At 35.3% G+C, this 21,881-nt stretch overlaps 1 protein-coding gene across 1 annotated transcript in view; it reads left to right on the plus strand.

Moving 5' to 3' along the window:
- The window catches only part of LOC121413268 (titin homolog), an 87,801-nt gene that overhangs the window by 45,115 nt on the left and 20,805 nt on the right, over positions 1-21,881 (plus strand). Inside the window, exons 5-7 of the mRNA XM_041606028.1 lie at positions 10,510-10,608; positions 11,383-11,537; positions 12,877-13,318. Of these exons, the coding sequence (XP_041461962.1) occupies positions 10,510-10,608; positions 11,383-11,537; positions 12,877-13,318 (696 nt within the window). The remainder of the gene's footprint in view (positions 1-10,509; positions 10,609-11,382; positions 11,538-12,876; positions 13,319-21,881) is intronic.

The raw sequence follows: 21,881 nt of genomic DNA on the forward strand, positions 1-21,881 counted from the left end.
AAAATATTCGGAGCATAAATATTAAGTAGCCATAGCGACTCACCACCATATAATATGTTAACAGCATTTGATCGACCTTCATGGAAGGATATATGATTAAGAACTTCAACTGAGTGACAATTTATTAGAATACTAGTACCACAACTGTTAGAAGTTCCAACTGAGTGGTAGGACTGACCTTTCCAATCAAATTTATCATGAACCTGAATGATTTCTTTTGTAAAATGAGTTTCTTGAAGAAAAAGAATTTGAATTTTATTATCTTTTGCCCATTTATAAAGTTTTAGTCTCTTTTTCCTTTCTCTTAATCCTTGACAATTAATTGTCAAGATACTTAATTCCATCGTTTTAATGTTTCTTAAGCTGTGTTATATGCATCTTCATATTCTTCTTCGGAACTTAGTCGAATAGATTCTTCTTTCTCTGGCGTGTTTTTAGAATGCCTTCTTTTTCTCTTTTTCTTCTGTTTTACTCGATGTTGATTCTCGTTACTGCGGGCCCGCGCTTGTTTGATGACTTCGTCAAGCGTTATTTGTTTGACAGTGCCTGACCTTTCACCAACGAGACTACTGGTGCGTGTGTATGGTAATTCTTCTGTCGATCTTTGCGGAGCTGCTACCTGTACATCACAAATATCTTCGCTGGCATATTTGGAAGCGGGAGCCATCTGCGCATTGCGTGCATTCACGACCACATGATCACTGTCGTCTGGTTGGGAAGAACCTTCCGTAAAGGCAGCACACCGGGGGTCGCCTCTCTTATGCCCTGGAAGGGAGCAATCGTAACATGTAATCTGATTCTCTCGACACTCGCGAGCGTAATGACCCTCTTTCAAACATTTGTTACATCTGATGTTTTCTTTCATGTTGTTTCTGTCACTCGATTCCTTTTGCTCTTTATGGTAGATTTTTGCACGAAATCCTACGATTTCAACCATATTGGGTAACGGAGTCAACGGTAATTCCATGAAGATAAACCTCCTCCCCGTTTTGAAACGAGTAAGCTTTCCGTCAGAATCTCTCGCACACTCATATTTCACTTCAGTTACTGGTTTTAGTCCTCTTTTTATGAAAGTAGACTTTATGTCACTGTTGGCAACAGACAGTGGTACATCACTAATGAATACTTTAGTGGTAGGCTTCTCACTAGTGTGAAGGTATGGGTTAGTGTCCATAAGATCTATCTGCTGACTTCTGATAGATAAACCAGTGACAAGTAATTTTTGTCTAGACTTCTTATCAAGTGGATAGATACGCCATAGATTCCTGATTCTCTGAGCTCCATCAATAGTGGAATCACCACAGACTCTCTCTGCAGCAAGACACACTTCATAAACAGAAACTTCATTCACACCATCTAATAAGTCACTGTTTTTAAAGAAAACAGGCAAAACTCTAGGTGTAGTACCCCCGGTTTTTGGTTGGGCGTTCACATTAGCCATAATAAGCCGGGTAACTAGATACAGTGTCCAAAGAGTATCGCAGCCGTGAACTCCCGGGTGTATCAATCAAGAGAACCCGTTTAATTTAAAACTCACAGCAATCTCACCACTAAGTGTCTTTTCTAACGTAGAAATGGTCTAAAAAATCTGCTAAAGGCTGATATCCAGACAATCAGGATTTAAAGTTCCATATAGTTCGAAAAAAGTATCACTGATGTAAGAAAACTCACCAAACTCCAAGAAGAAATAAGACGGCTATTCGGAACCGTGGCGTCCGTCACAGTCGGCCATCTTAAAAATCATGTTTATACTTATTTTTTATGTTAGTAAGTACTATTTTAAAAACTTCCTTGAGGAGATAAATCTTGATTTATTTCACTCTCATTGGATGTGTAGGCCTTGTGATAGATGAGTTGGCAAATTCCTAATGGAATAGAAGGCAGATTGTAATCTGAGAATATTGATTGGAAAAGCTGTTAAATTGCATGAATGATTGATTCGATCAGACTCAGAAAGGTACCCACCTTTAAAAGGTATGAAGATAGGAAATGTAAAAAAGAAGAAAGCTGGAAAAACAAATTGAAGATTGATCTGTTACAGTAAACAAGTGGACACAGATTGCGTGGTGGAAAAAACAGGGTTTTTTTTATCCTCAGTACATATGGAATTTTGTGCTCTCAATTTAGTTTTTATTTGATTCTGTGGAAATAGGCAGCAGGATTTTTGTGTTTTAAAGTCAATGTAATTATTGATTATTTTTTTATGTGGACAGTCAATGACTTATTTTAATTTTTTTAAAAGAAAAGAAACAGTATCAAATGTAGGCCCTAAATCTTTTGTATTACTCCCATAGTCCAGTTTTTTTGTCTGAAGTTTGAGGACAAGTGAGAAAGCAACAAATGCACCCTCCATCCTTCCTTTTTTACAACGTAAACTTACAGAGGGATAGTCTCGGTTGAAAATGTAATTAACATGTCATGCATAGAGCTGTTTACATGGTCAGTTTCTTATCACGAGATACATTTCACGAAATAGACTCATGCCATGTCAACATGTAATTCAAAGAATATCTAATAAGCCCTAGCCGGTGTGTACATCTCTCCGGTGCTCGTATTTCTTGTGTCACGTACCCCGATGGCCCTTGCATTGATTATTCATCAGAAACTGCGACCGGGAGAGGGGAAACATGAGCTCGCTGACCAAACAAGGAAAGTCAGCGATATGATTTTGAGGGGAAAACCAAATAAAATCTAGTTTCTTTACCGATCCCAGGTCCCTTGGAGTATTATTAGAGGCTCCCTGTATGACCCCTGTTCACATTTGATTTCAACTGCTTGTGTGGAGTTTTGAAGATGAAAAGCTGCTCCTCTCAATAGCATGATCTCATTATGGTATACCTAATATTTTTTCAGTGCATCTGAGCGCAAAGCAGTTTCATTGAACCACGTAACTCTGGAAATATCTCAAAAAAACCTTTGCTGAGTCTCATTTTTTAAAGATATCTGCTATTGTCTTCCTGTTCACCTACATGTATTATTAAAGGTCAAGTCCACCTCAGAAAAATGTTGATTTGAATCAATAGAGAAAAATCAGACAAGCACAATGCTCAAATTTCATCAAAATCGGATGTAAAATAAGAAAGTTATGACATTTCAAAGTTTTGCTTATTTTTAACAAAATAGTATATGAACGAGCCTGTTACATCCTAATGAGAGAGTTGATGACGTCACTCACTCACTATTTCTTTTGTCTTATATTGTTTGAATTATACAATATTTCAATTTTTACGAATTTGATGATTAGGACCTCCTTGCCGGAAGTACAAAATGTTAAAATAATGGAATTCCACATGTTCAGGGAGGAATGAAACTTAATTTCACATGACAATGACGAGAAAATCAAAATATTTCATATTTCATATAATAAAATACAAAAGAAATAGTGAGTGAGTGATGTCATTAGTTCCCTCATTTGCATACCGACCGAGATGTGCATATCACTGTTTTGTGAAATGAAGCGAAACTTTAAAATGTCATAACATTATTATTTTACATCCAATTTTGATGAAATTTTCAGTGTTACGCTTGTTGAATTTTTCTCTTTTTATTCAAATCAAATTTTTGTTGGGGTGGACTTGTCCTTTAAAGCATATTTTTTCTATTATTAATAATTGAATTAAAATTTGATATTTATTGATTATCAAACATGTTTCTTGCCTGTATCTCCCATGATCATTCACAGGCGTAGCTGGAACTTACAAGTTATAAACTGCACAATCAAACATAAATATGTACATTCAAAAAGCTAAAAGTGCTTATGCAGCTAAATCATTTTAGCTACGAAATGACCAAAGCAAATGTCCTTATGAGTAGCATTTTTCTAGCACAATCTCATTCCTCCAGCTATTCATATAATACCACCTAATGTTACCCTTCTTCAACTGCATTGTTCGATAGTCTGGATTTGCCCTTGCTGACTCCAGCGCTCACAACGCCTGGTATGAACAAGGCTTACTCCGAGCAATCGTAACTGAGCTTGGTCGGTCCTGGGCGGAAATAAAGTGATTGACAGGAAGATAATATGGCCATATTTGTTTTTACTGCTAAGCAGTTTAAAGAATGTGCTAGGAGCAATGATGATATGATAGTAAGAGGCTACTCACTTTCACTGCGAGTGAATTTTTCTCGTAGAGGTAGTGAAGACGATGGTATCGTGTCGTTGAGGTTATTATTTGTTTGGAAAATATTATTTCCAGCAAACGGTTCTCTTGTGCTCAGTGGATGTTAAGATTTTGATTCATATGCCTAATTTATTAGTATATTATTATTATTTCTACTATTACTATTATTATTTGACAAAATCATGATACAAACAAAATGACTCTTTTGCATAGTAAAACAAATGATACAGAATGGAGCAGTGGTACATTCTGGTCAGGGTTTATTAAAGTATTTGTGTAAATAGCTGTTTCTTGGAAGCACATCACCCCCGCATGTACATGTAGCACTCTGTACAAATATCTAACTTACAAAACATAAAAATTACAACAAAATAACTTGGGTGTTTTGTGAAATTTCTATTAAAGAAAAATTTATTTTCTATGAGTGTATAACACATTTTGTTTTCATTATTTTTTTCTGAAAGAGAGTACATAATAATGTGTAATTATAAATTTTAAATATTTTTTTCCTTTGTTGACAGGGTAGTGTAATAGATTCAACCCCATATACTTGCCCTTGCCCCATTCATTGCATTGTCCATCCACACTATGACACCTCCCCGGGGCACCTCCCCCCTTCATTTCTGATAGCAGGAAAACTAATATTCAGATTCATATTCCTTGGTAATTTCCAGAATTTGTTTGGAGGTTATCTTTACAATATGTAGGCCTTTCATAATTCTGCCCTAAATTTTGTTGATTACTACTTTTATGAAAAATTTGCTCGCATATTTTTGCTAATATTATTCCTATTCCGTGTTTTAGGGGGCCAGGTTATACATGTACATACACTGTACATAAAGTATTTACATAGCGCTTTTCCATTAGACATGCTCAAAACGCTTATGCCAAAACAGTAAATTCTATTTCTACTCTCCAAGTACTTACAAAAAAATATAAAAGGGATATTATTGAGAAAATAAGTAGGGTTTTTAGCTTATATTTGAATACTCTTACTGAAGGGGTACCTATTGTTCTTCGTTAAATACCTTGCTAACTAGTGCTTTTGTTAGAGCCGTAATGGTGAATGGTATGTAAGTCATTATTGGCCATCCCCTTGCCAGCCATCTTATTGTCTTTCTGGTATATTTACAGCGGAGACAAGTTTATGTTCTTGTTACTATTATTGTGAACTGATCATACTCGATGCATCTGACGGTGCAAGAAAAAAAAATATGCTGCTACAATTGAAAAGAATATTATATCAGGAAATCAGGAATAGTGTAATATTTAACTCCAGGGTCTTTTAATCCCTCCTACACATTTCTCTTGACTCTTTGTCTCTGTGCCGAGGGTATGTATGTCTGGGCTTGCCTCGTGCATTTGAAATCTTAGTCTGGGTTTCCAAACTTATTGAATTGAGTCTGGTCAGGGTCTTTTTTTCAGTCATGGCGTGATTGATTTTAATAGAGCTAGGTGTTGTGGATCAGTGGATAAGTCTGCAGGCTTTGAACTTGAAGGTCCTGGGTTCAAATCCCACCGCAGCACTCACCCAAGTCGTTTATCTACATTTGCCACTGTCCACCCAGGTGAAGCAAAGTTGTACTCAGTAGAGAGAGAATGCTCAAGTGCCTGATCAGAGGAGCCTTTTCAAGGCCAGTCAGTGCCGAGAAAAAAATTGAAGTGAGATAGATATTGGTATTAATGTCGGGGAATCTGAAGAATGATGGATGGGACTTGTTAATATTTCACATTAAAATGTGAAAAGGGATTTTATTGTTTAATTCTTTCCTCTCAACAGGACTTGTAATTATATAAGAGCTATAAAAATATAAAATATTTTTCACTTTATATAGGGTTAACATATTATTTAATGTCATCTTCAGCAATAGCTGAACACTTTATATGGGGATTTCCTAAATGCTGAACAAGCAAAATTAGCAGTGTAGCAAAATCAAGTTGCAGAAATGATATTCAGGATTCACAAGATTTGGGCTTTGTTTCAGACTACAAACACAGGTTGAAGTTCGGGAAAGAGAGTTATTCAAAATGGCAGGTTTTCCTGACGAAAAGTAGCAGCATTTCCTGAGTGCATACTGTTAGCTGTGACAAGGAGTGGAGAGGGTTGTCTAGATAAAGACATTAACATGTGAAAAGAGGAAATTGCAAATAGGGTACTCCTTTTTTCTCTTTTGCTATTAAAATATATGGTAAGATTTTAAAGCACATCGCATACACCTTTGTCGAGAATAGTGTAGGCGCTTGGATACCTTTGCTAGACAATGAGAAATTATAAACAGAAAATATCTTTAACAGAACTTGCAGTGTCATAATTTGCCTTTTTTTTTGAACATGTAGCAGAATTGTGCAGTACAAAAATGAGAAAATAATGTGACTGCATGCAGACTTAAAAATAAAACAGACAAGGCTATGCAGATGTATGCCATTCTTTTTTATTTCAAAATTTAGCAAAGTGGGTTGGGGTGAATAAAATCTGTTTGCTATATATATTTGTATACATAAATAATATATATATATATTTTATTGGGGGGGGGTGATTCTGTTTATCTATTCAGAATAATTTGGGTGTGATTTAGATCAGTCATAATTCTAGCAGAAATGTATACCGGTAGTTTTTTTCTTTAAAAAAAAGGGTTTACTGCAAGTACTACCACCTTCATTTATGGACCTTCAAAATTAATATACACCTTGTTACCAATTAGTATTCAAATAATGAGAGGAATAGATTCTGCACCATGAGTACATTATCATAAGTGCCTTAACGTTGAATGCAGCGGCTTCCATGCTTTATAGTTTATACATGTATGGCCTGTATTGGCACTGATGACTCAAACACTTGCAAGGACACATATTGTTTTGAAAACAGAGTACACATTTTCTCCCATGATCATGCTAGTAGGCACTATATGATTCATATGATATGCTCTAGTTTTAAATTAGAAAACCTTGCCAACAACTGTTCATAAAAGGCAGGTTTCTGAAATTAAAGATTTTTTTAGTTTGTATGCATGTGTGCAGTACATAAAATTCAGAAAGTTTTGATGAAGACATACATAGAGTTGTACTAGTCATATTCAATATAAATTCAGTTGATATTCCACTTTTTTCATTCCTGTTGTCTAAAAAATATTTGATTAAGTACATTTTTTTTTTTTTTTTTTTTTTTTTTTTTTTTTTGGGGGGGGGTGAAATTAAAGAATTAAAATATGAACAATAATGCCTCCAAGAGCTATATGCTTATGATATCTACTGGTCATTAGTACAATCATTTCAGTTATTTTGGGGGTCCTTTCTCCTTTAGTTTTGCCATATTTTCTTTTCTTTTTTTTTGGAAGGGGGGCGGGGTTCCATTAAAAAAAATATAGGGGATTTTGCATTATTATTGACTTGGCTGTCTTTGTGGTCACTTTCAGCCAAGTTGTGTTATATTAAAGTCTATTCTGATTATGATCTTCCCATGCGTTATATTGCATGACTTTGATGGATGCCAGCTCTTCAGTCTAATGACCCATCACCCACTTTTTTCTTCTGCCCAGCTCCTTCATTTCAGAATTGTCCTCTATTTACGCATCGATGGAATAATTTTAGCAAGTTACCATGGTAACTGGTAACACGCAAGCTTCAAATTTTAGACAGGGGATCGGGATGGAGTGTTTCCATTATAAGACAAAAATAGAAATTAAAATTGGTCAGTTTGCAGGATAACCAATGTACAGTTTAGACTGACTTTGTCAGGAAGACTGTTGAGTGTTGACTCTTCTGCCTTGTCTACCCATCGGAAATATGGATGCTTGATCAGTCACTTTTTGCATGTTCTCCTTTTAATATGAGTAATGTATTAACCAGAGAGAAGGCCCACTTATAATCTATTCAGATTGTGCCTTTAAGAAAGTTTAGATTTTTATCATTGACTTGAATTCCGGGGTATAATGTGAAACAGTCATGAGTGACCAAATCCAATCCAATTTGATCTGTAATATTATAATGACATTTTGTTCATTCGTGTACACTTGCTCATGCGTGAAGTTTAATGTTTAGAAATGACTGTTAGATAGTGAAAGCTACAAAAGAAGATGAATTTTGTTATAGTGGTTACCATGGTGATATGAAAACAACGATGTACATGTTGACTCCAACTATCATTGTTAAATTGAAAATTTCCTCAGTCACTCTGCCAAATTGACCAATAACTGTCACTCTTCTTCATGAATACTGGTGGTTTTATATTGTCTGTTTTATTGGGATGTACATGTATGTGAAAGTGATAGCATCTATTCATAAATAAAAAAATTAAGGCTGACAAACAGATTGCATTCCTATCTGAGGGGATTTTTTTATAAAGGGAAATTTAGGAACTTTGTGTTGTCTGGGAATGCCAAAGTGAAAAAACAAAATAGATGAAATTCATGATTTACAGAAGATTGAATTATGACATTTTGTATATTTGATATGGAGTTACGCAGAAATGTCATGATTTATAATTCACACATTGCTTGATCTTTGATCAGACAATTCTCATTGCAGATTGTAAATTACATGTATGTGCTAACTGATTAATTCTTGTACATATGTACCAATGCTGTTTGGGGCCGAGAGGTAGTCATTCTAGATCATGCTGTAGGTGTAACCTATTGCATAAATTATGAGTCGTCTTAATTGCAAATCTAATGCATCTTCAACATTTGCGTACATGTATGTGTGCAAATCTACCTGAAGGTATGAGTTCATGAATGCATAATTCTGTTTTTAGTTTAACAATTAACATTTCACCATCTTCTTTAACTAGCATCTAGTGTGAGAGACATGATCTCACTTCAAATTACATAGTCTTCTAATCACACATCGGTGTATTATTCTAGCCTTGTTTCAAGGCATAGGGCTCTATTCATTTTTTTTGGCATTATATTTTCATTTATAAATTTCCTGATTCATATTTGCATGGGATAGAGGTTTTTTTGTCATTCTGCTTTTTCATTTTACAATATACATGTAGCTGATTGCTACGGCTATTATTTCTCTGGCTTTTGTTCAGAGGGTGCACAGATGATTCAAAGCAAATATTCAGTGTGTGATGATTCACATGGCGTGATTTTAATTTGCAAAGTACATCAGTAACTATTTTCTTCTCAGACGAAAGCTTTCGCAGAGAAATATCTGAAAAAAAAACATTGCTGCTGCAAAATATTTCATAGTAATTAGGATTATTGTATATGATTTTTTGTCTTTGTTAGTTTGAAGTAAACAGTAAGAATAAAGACATTACATTAATATTGTTGGCCTGATGCAGTTGTTAAACGGTATTGATGATGTGGGACATTTATAATTTTCCAATTATGCGATGGAATTGTGAAATAGTCACATCAGAGAGAGAGAAAAAAATCATTCCGTCCCCCAGCTTGGAAGTAAAACTACTTCATGGATTAAGTCTTTCAGCAAGCCATGCTGCTTAAATGTCATTTTGTCATCGATGTCGTTGAGATAACCAACATGATCTTTCTTATGTCAATATATCTATGTTCTCAGACTCTCCCACACAATGTTTCACATTGGCACACCCTACTCTTATTTTAGCTCTGTCATGTTTAGGAAAGTCACAAACTTGTGAACAGGAGATTATTAGAGTAGAACGACTTTTCCAGAGATTCCTTTGGGGACGTTTCAGAAATATTTCTGTAAATTTATTAAGATCTTTCTATGGGCTGTGTTTTAAATGCAATCTCAAGTCGGCTTCTCAATGATTACAAATACATGCATAATTCAAATCATATTTTCATACATGTATTTATGCAGAGCTATACCCGCTTTTATAATAATGCTTTATTACCCCCTGTTATTTCTGAAGTGATTTAATCATGGTTTGAACCAGTAGTCAGACAAGTTGTCTTGTCTTTTTTTTTATAAATTACCCTTGTAATTGTTTTTACGCTAAGATACTGTAGCATTTGTCCTGAATATGTTGAATATGAGTATTATGTTCCTGGCAGTGTTTGTTGTCATTTTCAAGAATCAAGCATGCACTGACGGTCCATGCACTGACAATTCTGTGGGATGAAGGTAAAAAATAGTTAGAATTCGCATGTGGCTGTCGCTTGTGTGAAGTTTTCTGTGGCACGACCAGTGCTTATTTTCTTGTATTCGTGTTTATGTTTTGGAAAAAGTTTACTGGTATTTCTTTTTTTTTTCTTGAATGTGCATGTGATCTAGTGTATTCTTGAGGAATACCTTATTCTTATTAGCCTGCATGGCTGTAAAATGATTACATTTATGTCTACCAGTAACACTATGTAACCACAACATTGCATAGTGAATTTCCAAACATCTGATGACATTTGATTCTGTTCTTTTCAGTACACTTTAACAAGTGTTTTTTTTCTATTTCCCTGTGCAGATGGGACAGAAAGCAAAGGAACAGCAGACGCTACACATGAAGATTTAAACACAACCAACACTTCAGATGACAGACCGCCAAGGCAACGGAAAGAACCTGGTAGGTATATTATGATGATGTTGATGATGATGATGGTGATGGTGGTGATGGTGGTGATGATGATGATGGTGATGAAGATGATGGTGGTAATGATAGTGATGATGTGATGATGGTGATGGTGGTGGTGATGATGATGATGGTGGTGATGATGGTGGTGATGATGGTGATGATGATGGTGATGATGATGGTGATGATGATGGTGATGATGATGGTGATGATGGTGGTGATGATGATGATGGTGATGGTGATGATGATGATGATGGGGATGATGATGATGGAGATGATGATGATAGTGGTGATGATGGTGGTGGTGATGGTGATGGTGGTGGTGATGGTGGTGGTGGTGATGATGATGGTGGTGGTGATGATGATGATGGTAATGGTGATGATGATGGTGATGATGATGGTGGTGATGACAATGATGGTGATGATGATTGTGATGATAGTGATGATGATGATGACGAGGAGGATTACGAAGGTCATAGTGGTGATGATGATGGTGATAGTTTTTATATCGATGATTGTTACGATGATGATGATTATGAAGGGGATGATACTGGCGATGGTTTTAATTGTTATTATGATGATGGTGATTGATCGATGGGGTTGATGTTGAGGAGAAGTATGATGATCATGTACATGTACATGATAATGATTGTGATGATAAGGGTGATGACGAGGGTGATCATGGTGGTAATTGTGTGGGTCAATAAATGAAAGAGATTCTATATATAAAACAAACAACAATTCTATCTTCTCATATTTTTCCAACAGTGTTAGATGCATCCAAACTGAAGGAGCGAGAAGAACGAAACGCAAACAACAGACGGGCACACTTACAGAAGAAATCAGATGTTCTCAAGGACAAGAATGAGCAGAGACGGCAAGCTGTGGAGGAGCGTAGGAGACAACAGGCAGAGGCAGACAAGGTACGATTCAGACACATTCAGACTCATTCATTAGTCACTCTGGTGAAATGAATTGATGTTACATATTATATGATGTAAGAGCAAACACTTTCAGAAATGGCAGACAGAGGCTCTATGCAGGGCTCCACACTAACTCTTTTTCTACTGGTCCAACCTATTCATGTCGGACCAGTAGATACCCAGTTTTTCCATTTTTTACTGGTCCGAACCTAAAATCTACTGGTCCCCCCAAATATTAAAAAGAAAACATTAAAAAAAGCGTGTGTTCATTTTGCTGTCCTTTCTTGTTACCCCCCCCAAAAAAAAAGCCCAGAAATCTTGCTATTTTTTGGAAAAATTTCTGGCCCGACAATGATATTTTTTTACTGGTCATGTCGGACCAGTAGATCTTGCTATTTCTGAAAATCTACTGGCTCGACAGCGATTTTTACCGGTCTGGGACCGTCGGACCGGAGCTAGAGTCGAGCCCAGCTCTATGACACATCCCGCTGTATTATTTTTTATCCTGTTTACAGGGTTTTATTATAATTCAGTTTAGAAGATGACCATGTGCATGAAAAACCAGGGGAAAATTACACAGGTGCTTGTCGGGGGCGAGTTAGCTCCTGAAATGCTCAAAAGAAACCTGGAAACTAAGAAAGGAGCCCTGTAAAATCCCATTCATCTCAGTGTTAAAGCTTATCCAATGTTACAGATTTTGGCAGCAAACTGTGAAAAGTAAACCCTGAAAAAAGATATTTTTAGTTTTTTTTACAGTACTGTACACATTACAGCATCAACTCTTAAATATTGGAGATATTTGTCGAACTTGCTTGGACAAGCTCATGAGGACAAACTATGGCCAACTTTTTGAGAATTAACATGATCAAGGCTTCTGCTACTAAGAAACTATCTATGGTCATACCTCTAAAGATTCAATAGTACATTCTGCTTTGCAGATTAGATATTTAATTACAAACTTGTTAATGTAGATAACATTGTTCATATGCTAACAATCTTCTGACTACAGTTTCTATATATACTCTAGCTTGAGTTACTTTCACTTTATAACTTCTTTTGTTCAAGCTTGTTCCAGTTTACGGAATACCTTGTTTCTTTTATGATAGTTGAACATTTGATTGAGGAAGTATTGTAGGATGAACATTTATACATGCATGTATAATCATTGTCCTAGCTGAAAATTTAATGTTTAATGGAGATTGTGATGTTTTTAATTGTTAAATGATTTTATATGAAGAATTTCTGAATATTTTTAGTTGTTTTGTACAATTGTTAGAGCAGGATGTCTGCTGTAAAATAAAAATAAAGTGACAGTTTTTATCAACTTTTACCATCTCAGGAACGTAAAGAGGCAATACTTCAGAAATCAAAAGAGAGAGAGGAGGCTTCGCACTCATCGAGAGAGAAGCGCAGATCATGGAGTGCCTTTGGCGCTCGGGAAAGCCCCACCCCGATACAGAGCGCATCAACGCCCCGGGGTAGGAGCACGGACCGAGCCGCGCCAAAGAGCCGGACCACCAACCTGTCCAGCTCGAAGCACCTATCAAGCTCCGTCTCTAACATCTATCAGAGGTCGGTCAAGCTGGTCCGACTCGGGCCCAACGAGGACGACTGGTTCCAGATGTATGTGCCCGAGAAAAGTAAGAAGAAGCCCGGCTCGCCCGCGGGTGCGGTGACGCCACCGCCGGCGGCGAGTGGGGCGGGGCCTGCGGATGCTCGTTCGCCTGTTGGTGCATTACGTTCATCACCCAGCCACTACCGGTCTACCCCAAACCTTGCATGTAAGCTCACTTTAACATACCTCTCCCTTTTCCTTTTATCCTTTCTAACGGTTGATCTAATAATAATATTCTATCAGGGGATGCCTATCACATCTCGTGGGTTTGGCTTGCGGACAGGGATAGCCTGTGGGTGGCTCAGACAGATTGATTGGCTTTAAGAAAAGATCTCAGGCGCAAGATTTGGATACAGTGTGCATATATCAAGTCTTTCATTCGATACATTAATACTCGACATGTGAATTTCTGGAAGAGACTTTGCATTTAGTCTTAGTTAGCTCAAAAGGATATTCAATATTCAAGCTTTTACATGTATGTACATTGTTTCAAACATCTAGTTAGAATAGGTATATACATGTATGATTGATTAAACGTTTAATTGACATTTATGTTTATGAATTTTCTTCGAACAAAAACAAAAATAAATTTGAAAATATTCCATGTCCAGGAAAGGTAATGAAATGAATTTTTCCAAAAGTGTTTGTCACAGTACACTAATCAAATTATTGAGCCTGGGATGTTTTTGTTTCCCACCAAGCCACTTTCAATCTCCTCTTTTAAATGTAGGTTTAGATTTTCACTAGAAAAGTCTTAGAAAAACCTAAAGTGCTACCAAAGAAAAGTCTTTTAAAATACATCTTCAACTTCAAAATCTTAACAAATCTGTGAAGATGATATGTATTGAACTGATCACAGAAATTCTATTTCTGAGATGTTATACAAAACTATGAATGTATCTACTAAGATTGGAAATCTAATGGTTGCACTTTTTAAATGTTCTCAGTTAGATCTTGACTATTACATTCAGTCCTCAGACATTCTTTAATTTTATGATCTTTATGAGGTCAACCTTTATTCATTTTCAATGTGACCTCACATACATTATACATAGATTTATTGCTTTACAGCGTTTAAAGGTAAGGATTTTAATAATTCGTTCAATATCAATGTTGATTTAAATCAAATCTCTCTCCTTTTCAAACACACACTGAAGGTAAGATTGGTAAATATTAAGTCGCTAGTTTGCAATGTTTAATCACACTCAGTTTCTTGTGATATTATCACTTTATATTTTGGATATTGGCCATTGCAAAATTCATTCACCCCCCCCCCCATGTGCTTGCTAATTGCTTCAAATTATAGCATGAAAAATTGTCAGGTCTCCCATCATTTTGATCATTTTCTTTAAATGTTTCAAAACTTTCTTCCTGTTGTTCATTGTGGAATCGTTTAAACAAATTATTTATGACAGAGTTGGATCATGAGTATTATTTTATTCATATTTTGACAATTCCTATAAATAAGAAAATGAAGAGAATTTGACTTAAATTGAGAAAGCTTATTTTTATCAGACAGATAAATAGGACAACTCTGCTTTCACAAACCGAACATAAATACTTGAAAAAATAAGACATCAGTTGATGTTTACATTTACCCTTTTGTGCTGTTTATTTTTGTTTATTTCCACCATTAAAAACTCCCTTCTTTCTCCTGAATTTCAAACTTTGTTTATACTCTTCAATTACTTGCAAAATTGTTTGCAATCACAATAATTTATGTATACTTTATCCCTATTTATTTCTATGTGTCTTTTGTTCAGATAGTTTGATTTCTCAAAGTGATAAAATTCCTAAGTATATTATTGCAGCAATTTTTAAAGCATAGGAACCCAATCCACATAGATATTTTGATGCTTGATTTTCCATTAATATCATTTACAAGAAATCAAAATTATAAAGCATAATGAACTCATACTTCAAACTATCTTTTGAAAAAAAAAATTCAAACTTTGCACAAGCTCAATGATTGAAGTCTTGATACATAGAAAGTGCCCTCTATAGTCACATTTGGTCCAGTCTTGTCAGCTAATTGTGATGATGTGGACACTTCAGTAAAAATTTTGTACAAATGAAAAAAAAGTAAAGAAAGAAGAAATGTTTTTAGTGAGAAAATGACAAATGAATAACCATAGATATTTTTTGAAAGGGGTTGGGGTATTAAGTAACTATTAAATGCGAGTAAAAATGCTGTCAGGTTTAGATTGCTCATTACTCTTTGAGGCAAGCAAAAATATGATAAATTCAGTGAAAAAATAACACCAAAGGTTTTATTAGCCTAAATTTGAAAAGTAGATAATTATTACAGGTATGTCATTATTCTGAGGACTGAAAACAATGGTCAAGTTGGAAGTATATTACACATTACACAAGTTAGATTGAGATAATATACATAGTAACTATTCTATTTCATCTTGAAAAAAATGTATTTTTATATTTCTGACTTCTCACCCATCCCAAACATGAAATAAATACAGACAAATAATAACTAGATTTTCTAATGAAAAGTTTAACAAATGAATTTGAAAATAAAGAAATTTCATATTTGGCACCATACTGGTTTATCATAAAAATTAATGGATTAAAAATTTAGTGAGTGAAGCCAATGATATCATCATGTACATTCTTCTGAAAGTAGAAAACAAAATGATAAAAACATTTACATATAGAAATATAATGTTCCATATTTCAGTAGATCATTATTTTTCATTGAATTATACTTGCAACATACATGTTATTCATCTACTGCCATGTTTGAGGATAAAACAAAACATAAATTAAGGGCTCTAAACAAAAACATGAAAATTTGTTTGACCTAGAAAGTTGATTTTGCATTAAAAAACATCATTATTAAGATGAAATAGATGAATTGCTTCTGACTTACTATACTCAAACCCTTGAACCCACAGCAAATGAAATTTTTTGGATACACTAAGAATATGTATTTTGAGAACATACTCTTATCAGATTTAATTTTCAAACATTCACGTAAATTTTTTGATAATATTTCAATAATTACCACAGAAAAAAACTGATAACAATGTGAGACAATAAGAGACAAGCAGATTGTGTCTGTAAACCTTAATTCATACGTTTTTTTTATATGTTTACACCATTTTTTTCTTCTCAAATCTAAACAAGGAAATAAAAACAATACAGAAGTGGAAGATGGAACAAAATGATATTTTCAAATAGTAGTTTAGATCTTTCACTCTTTAAAAAATAATTCAGGTGGATACTATAGTATCGCTTTCAGAATTTTACAAATAAAACATGTTTGCGATATTTTCAGATATGCTATCAATCACTTTGAGGTATGTAAATATATTACCTTGAGACAAACAATTAGAAAGATTCAAACATGTTGGGTTAATATGCTTTACAATATTAATCTATTTTTTAAACAGGCCAGTAGTCAACAATATTCTGTTTGTCCTGGTCATGACATTTGAACTGACAGTTTTATCCAGTAAAGTTCAAATCATGTGATAGTTGCATTGCTTCAAATATACATATACGCCTATTATTTGTCCCATTCCTCATTTCAGGTATATTTATTTACTTTTTTTCAGTCAGCTCATCATTTTTTCCTCCAAGATATCGTAGTATGGGGCAGGTTTTTGTCTACCTTGTGGAAAAGGTCCTTGTCCTTTTTTTTTAGAACCATTCAATTTCACTGTGAAATAGAAGACTTTTCTTAAGAAATGTCCTGATATCTTTGAAAAAAATATTCAAATGGCAAAACAATATTCACTTTCATAGGGATTACCAACACATTTAAAAGAATTATGGTCCCATTTAATAGAATATATGAGATGAGTCAATGTATTTAAAGTGCTATTTTAAAGGATAAGGATATTGAAAACAAAAAAAGATGTGAACATTTACTAGTAACCATCCCCCATTTGCACCTTTTCTCCTATAGACCTATCTCCCTCCCCCCCCCCAAAAAAAAAAAACTTCCCTCAGCTTTCTTAGCTTCTGAAAGCAGTAATCAGATTTGGCTTGTGAATGTGCAGTTGTTTTTAAAAATGCATGGATACGTGACAAATTAGTTTTGGCACCTAGAATGTTAAGTGCGGTTTCGGTTGTGAACAGGTATAATGCATTTTTTCCCAATCACAAAACGTGTCTCCTTGTGAATAATGTTGCATGCACCCATGTGTCATAACATGTTGTGTTTGTGGTTAGTTTGTATTGACTGCTACCATTATGCTCCTTGATGTTTTGCTTGTATCAGAAACATGTTTTTTTTTCAGTCTTTTTTCCTTCAAATTGCATGACCTTGTTTAATTTGTTTTTAAACTTGAGATTCATAGACCAAGAAATGTGTTTTTATGTACTCAGTAAATTATTTGTTATGTACAGTGCACTCTTGGTGATAATAGAATTTTGTTTCTGAGCTGCAATGAAGTATGGACTTCCTCCTTATTTATAACTGAAAAATGAGAATACTGGTGGTTTCATGCAAAATGCTGATTTCTAAAGTCCCAGTTTTATGTGTTGTCCCATGGTATTTCTCAGAAAATACTGATTTCCTCAGGCTCACCAAAATACTGATTTTCAGCTTTTATAATACTGAATTGTTTTTGTTCAGGTTTGCAGCTGTGATTAATATACAAACAGTAACAAAGTATTACATTATTTCATAAGCCAAGTCTAACTTAATTTCCTGTCAATTTGTCCAATTGCCAACTTGTGTACTATAATTTGGTCTACCATTAGATTGTCCATTCACCACATCGTCTACCGGTAGTCTAATGCCATTCTGTCTAATAACCAGTTGGTCTGATAGCTTTTTAGTCCATATACCATTTGGTCTAATTATACTAAGTGTTGAATTCTGCATGAAAATGAATGAAAATGAAATGGATATTAGACCAACTGGTTATGAGGCAAATGGTCACAGACAGAATGATGATTGGACCAAATGGTTGTTAGACGAAATGTTGATGGACGGAATGGCATTAGACTAAAATGAAATTAGACCATGTGGTGAGTGGACGAGTTGGCAATAGACGAATTGGCAATTTACCCATTTTACTAGGGTTTGCGCTTATCGATTTAGAAAGTCTAGAGTACCGGTATATGAGTAGAGCAATAGCCCACATGTTGTGCACCTGGGGGATAATTGGGCACAGTCAATATCATAAACACAGCAGGACTGTGATGTCACACAACAAACAATCCTCTTTAATTGGGTCTCTGACGAATCTCAATCGATTGTCAAGAAATCACAGAGGATTCTTTCTAGAATACAAGAAACTGAATTACTTTCAGCTCTGGTTAAGGCTAAAATGATTTAGTTTAAACTTGGTTAATTGATATGTGGTGCTAGAAAGTTTTTGAATCTACTTCAAAATGCACTCCTTCATGCTGAGTATTGAATGTAGACAACATATCTACAATGTTGGGTGAGCCCAGAGAAACAAACTTCATTGAATGTCATGTTTTATCACCTGAATTTACATTAAAAAATCTATAACATGGCAGAACATGAATGCTTTGAAATATGTTCATTTCTGGTCGGGTTTACTAACTTTTTAGCACCACTGTAAATGTGTACTTGCCAGATGTACATCAGAGGCATTTATTCTGCACATTATCAACTATAACCCATTATCTTTTCCATTTGATAAATATGTTTCATAACATTAGAAATGTTATTTAAGGCAAATGATTAAGCACTTGCATCTTCTCGCAATGAGAGATTGGTTCTAGTTGATTATGAACTCTTTCGAAATGTACATGTACAACATGACCATAACTAATGTCAATATTTGATGTGTCCAGGTTTGGGACTTTGTGTGATATGGTTGCGAGGTTATTTTGAACTTCAACCAAATTATCAGTTCATTGATAGCGATTAGAGTGATTTCCAATCATCACTTCAACCCCCCCCTGCCCCACCCCAATCCTCCTTCCCAACACACACTTTTCAAAATACATAAAGAGTAATTGTTAGTACAAAGTCGATCAAAGTGCACTTACTCATTTTGAAGCAATTGGCTGCTGAAGCCACATGGTGGGATCGTCAAAAAGTCATACCAGAAAGTTTACATTTCAAATATTAAAGAATTATGAGAATTTAGTAATGCTTACAGCTAAATAAGTTGTCGTTCGTTGATGTCCAACGATTCCGGAAGAAGTTACCTGAACCTGCCCTCTTCCTCCTAAGGTTCTGAACAGATGAAGAAAACCAATCATTTTCCTGCAACAAGTATACATGCAGATGCATATTAATTTGCAAGATTTGTTGATTGGAATTTTTAGAGAAAAAGTGCAATAGCAAGAGCAGTAAAAGTCATGGACTAAAACGCTTGAATTATTTGAAACTTGTCCAAATGATTGGTATTGAATTGGGAGTGGCTTTGTGGCATAACTCGAGTGTGTTCCATGCGTTATTGATTGTAATCCCTGAATAAATACAACTCTCATTCAAGTTTTAGGTTGTACACTCAAGCTCATCAGTATCAATCAGGGAAACGATTGTACTTGGTGTTAAACCAAAACACGAGTTCTATTCACCCAAGCGGACACAACTCTGTAGTTTAAACATTTAGCATCAAACAACCATTCAGCCAGAAAATCGGGGCAAGCAAAGTTAGGTACATTTATCACAAAAATACTTCGGCTCCCTTTCAGCACCCTATTCTCTTCAAAGGCTAATTCCTCCAGCCATTCAGACTCTCTGCAAACGTAAAATCTATTTGTAAATGTTTGCTCCAGGGACACAATTTCCCAGCACAATAGAGAATAAGAAGTTGCATTCCTCATTCCCAAAATCATTCATTCATACAGTCATACAATAAGTCAATGTCACTTGTGTTTTCGTAACTTTGAGTTCTCCCTGGCAAGTAATACTTTTTTCTCTCCACCTGCAAACTATGTGTATGCTCCGCTCTATATTAAAGAAGGAGTTAAGCATTTCCTGTGTGTGCTAGCCAAGGGGAGTCTGGTATCCAAATGTGGTTATTCATTTTAATTTGGCCAACTCTCACTCTCTCTTGCTTTCAATAGCAAGTTATTTCATGTGAGTCGTTTGAGATATGAACAAGCTACCTGTGAGGACTGTCTATAGAGGAATCCTATCAAGCCAAGCAGCATTGGTCTCTGTAATTCTGGATTATGCAAAGTATCCTTGATTGACCATTCAGCCTTTGCAACATGCTAAATCCTGTTGCTTTTGTTGAAACTATAAGAGGATGAAGACACCCTTTTCAGGGTAAAAGAAAAAATGAAGCAGCTTTTGCATTTCTTTGGAATTCTGAGATAATGCTATTGTAGCCTGGATGTACCATCCTGCGTGATATTCCTGATCTTGTCACACACTCAGTATAGAGATGAGCAGAGTTTGCATGTATTAAATCAGTTCAGAAGGAGGAAGGTTCAACAGAAGTCACTTGGCTAGAAATTGTGGATACCTACCACTTGGACTAGAAAGTATTTTGAATGATGTGGTGATGAAGAAGTTGCACTTGACAAATCTGATAAATGTTGTACAGTGATCAAGATCCCATTGAATTGACAGTTTGCTGTGGTGAAAAGGGGAGATATGAGGACATTTGCATGAGGGTAAATTGTCAGATGAGGATCTCGGACACCATTTCAATAAAGTCCACTGGATACCTGATCAAAGGTTCTGCACAAAGGCGTCTTGAAATGTCATAGAAAAGAACAGCTTGGCACTAGTGGTGTCTTGAGCATTTGGATTCACATTGATTAATTGTCAAGTCTTCAATTGGCGTGTGTCATGGTCTGACAGTTAGGAAGTTTCTCATCAAACAGGACCGACTGACTGTCCAAGGGGTTGACTCACACTGATTCGCCAGAGAGATCCTTCTGTACATCTCATTCGCTTGACGTCCACAGCTGTGGATCTTTGCGGTTTAAGAACTATAGTCATCATTAGGTCAAAATGGCCCTCGACCAAATGAGTAAGGTTTTCTGAGGGTCTCCGCATACTGTATGTTTCATCTGGGTTTATTTCTTGAGCTTGAAGCACCTATCCCTTTGTCTGAAACACTACATTGGTTTAATAGGTGCCCTGTGATAACCTATCAAGTGTACTCTGAGAAAGGGCTTCGTCCAGTTGGCAGTTTGAAAACATACTGGTAGTGCCTAGATAATATCGTCGACACCACCATTAATTTGTTATTGTGAGGAAATGTGACATACTGCAAATCTTTCTGGATCTAATTTGGAATATTTACATACTACAACCATGAAGAAAGAGACAATTACCACCAAAGAACGGACTGCGAAGAAAACCAAAGTTACAAGTAGGGGTGAGTGGCAGATTCTGACAGCAAAAAACTAATTTTTGTTGCACTTCTGAGGCTTGTTTATTATCAAACGCTTATTATGGGGGCAGCTGATCTCATTTATGGTGTACTAATTTTCCCAAACCACATTGAATTTAAATAAACTTATAAAACACAATCAAATTTTATGCCCTTATTTTAAAATCGTTCTTGACATGCCAAAAGCTGGCCAGAAGTTTGCCACATGTAGCAACATGTGGTTATACCTCATAATTTTAGACATGATTATCACTATATTTGTATTCCACGTATTATGTGTTTTTAAACCGGTGATTACACCTTTGATATGAAAATGATGCCAAATAAATGAACCCAATATATATTTATGCTTTTAAATGCCTCTCCATTAAAAACTAAATTTGAAAAGCAAGTTTTGTAGAGTACCAGATTTTCCAAAATATGTAC

This window comes from Lytechinus variegatus, chromosome 4 (genome assembly GCF_018143015.1).
Source record: "Lytechinus variegatus isolate NC3 chromosome 4, Lvar_3.0, whole genome shotgun sequence".
Taxonomy (NCBI): Eukaryota; Metazoa; Echinodermata; class Echinoidea; order Temnopleuroida; family Toxopneustidae; genus Lytechinus; species Lytechinus variegatus.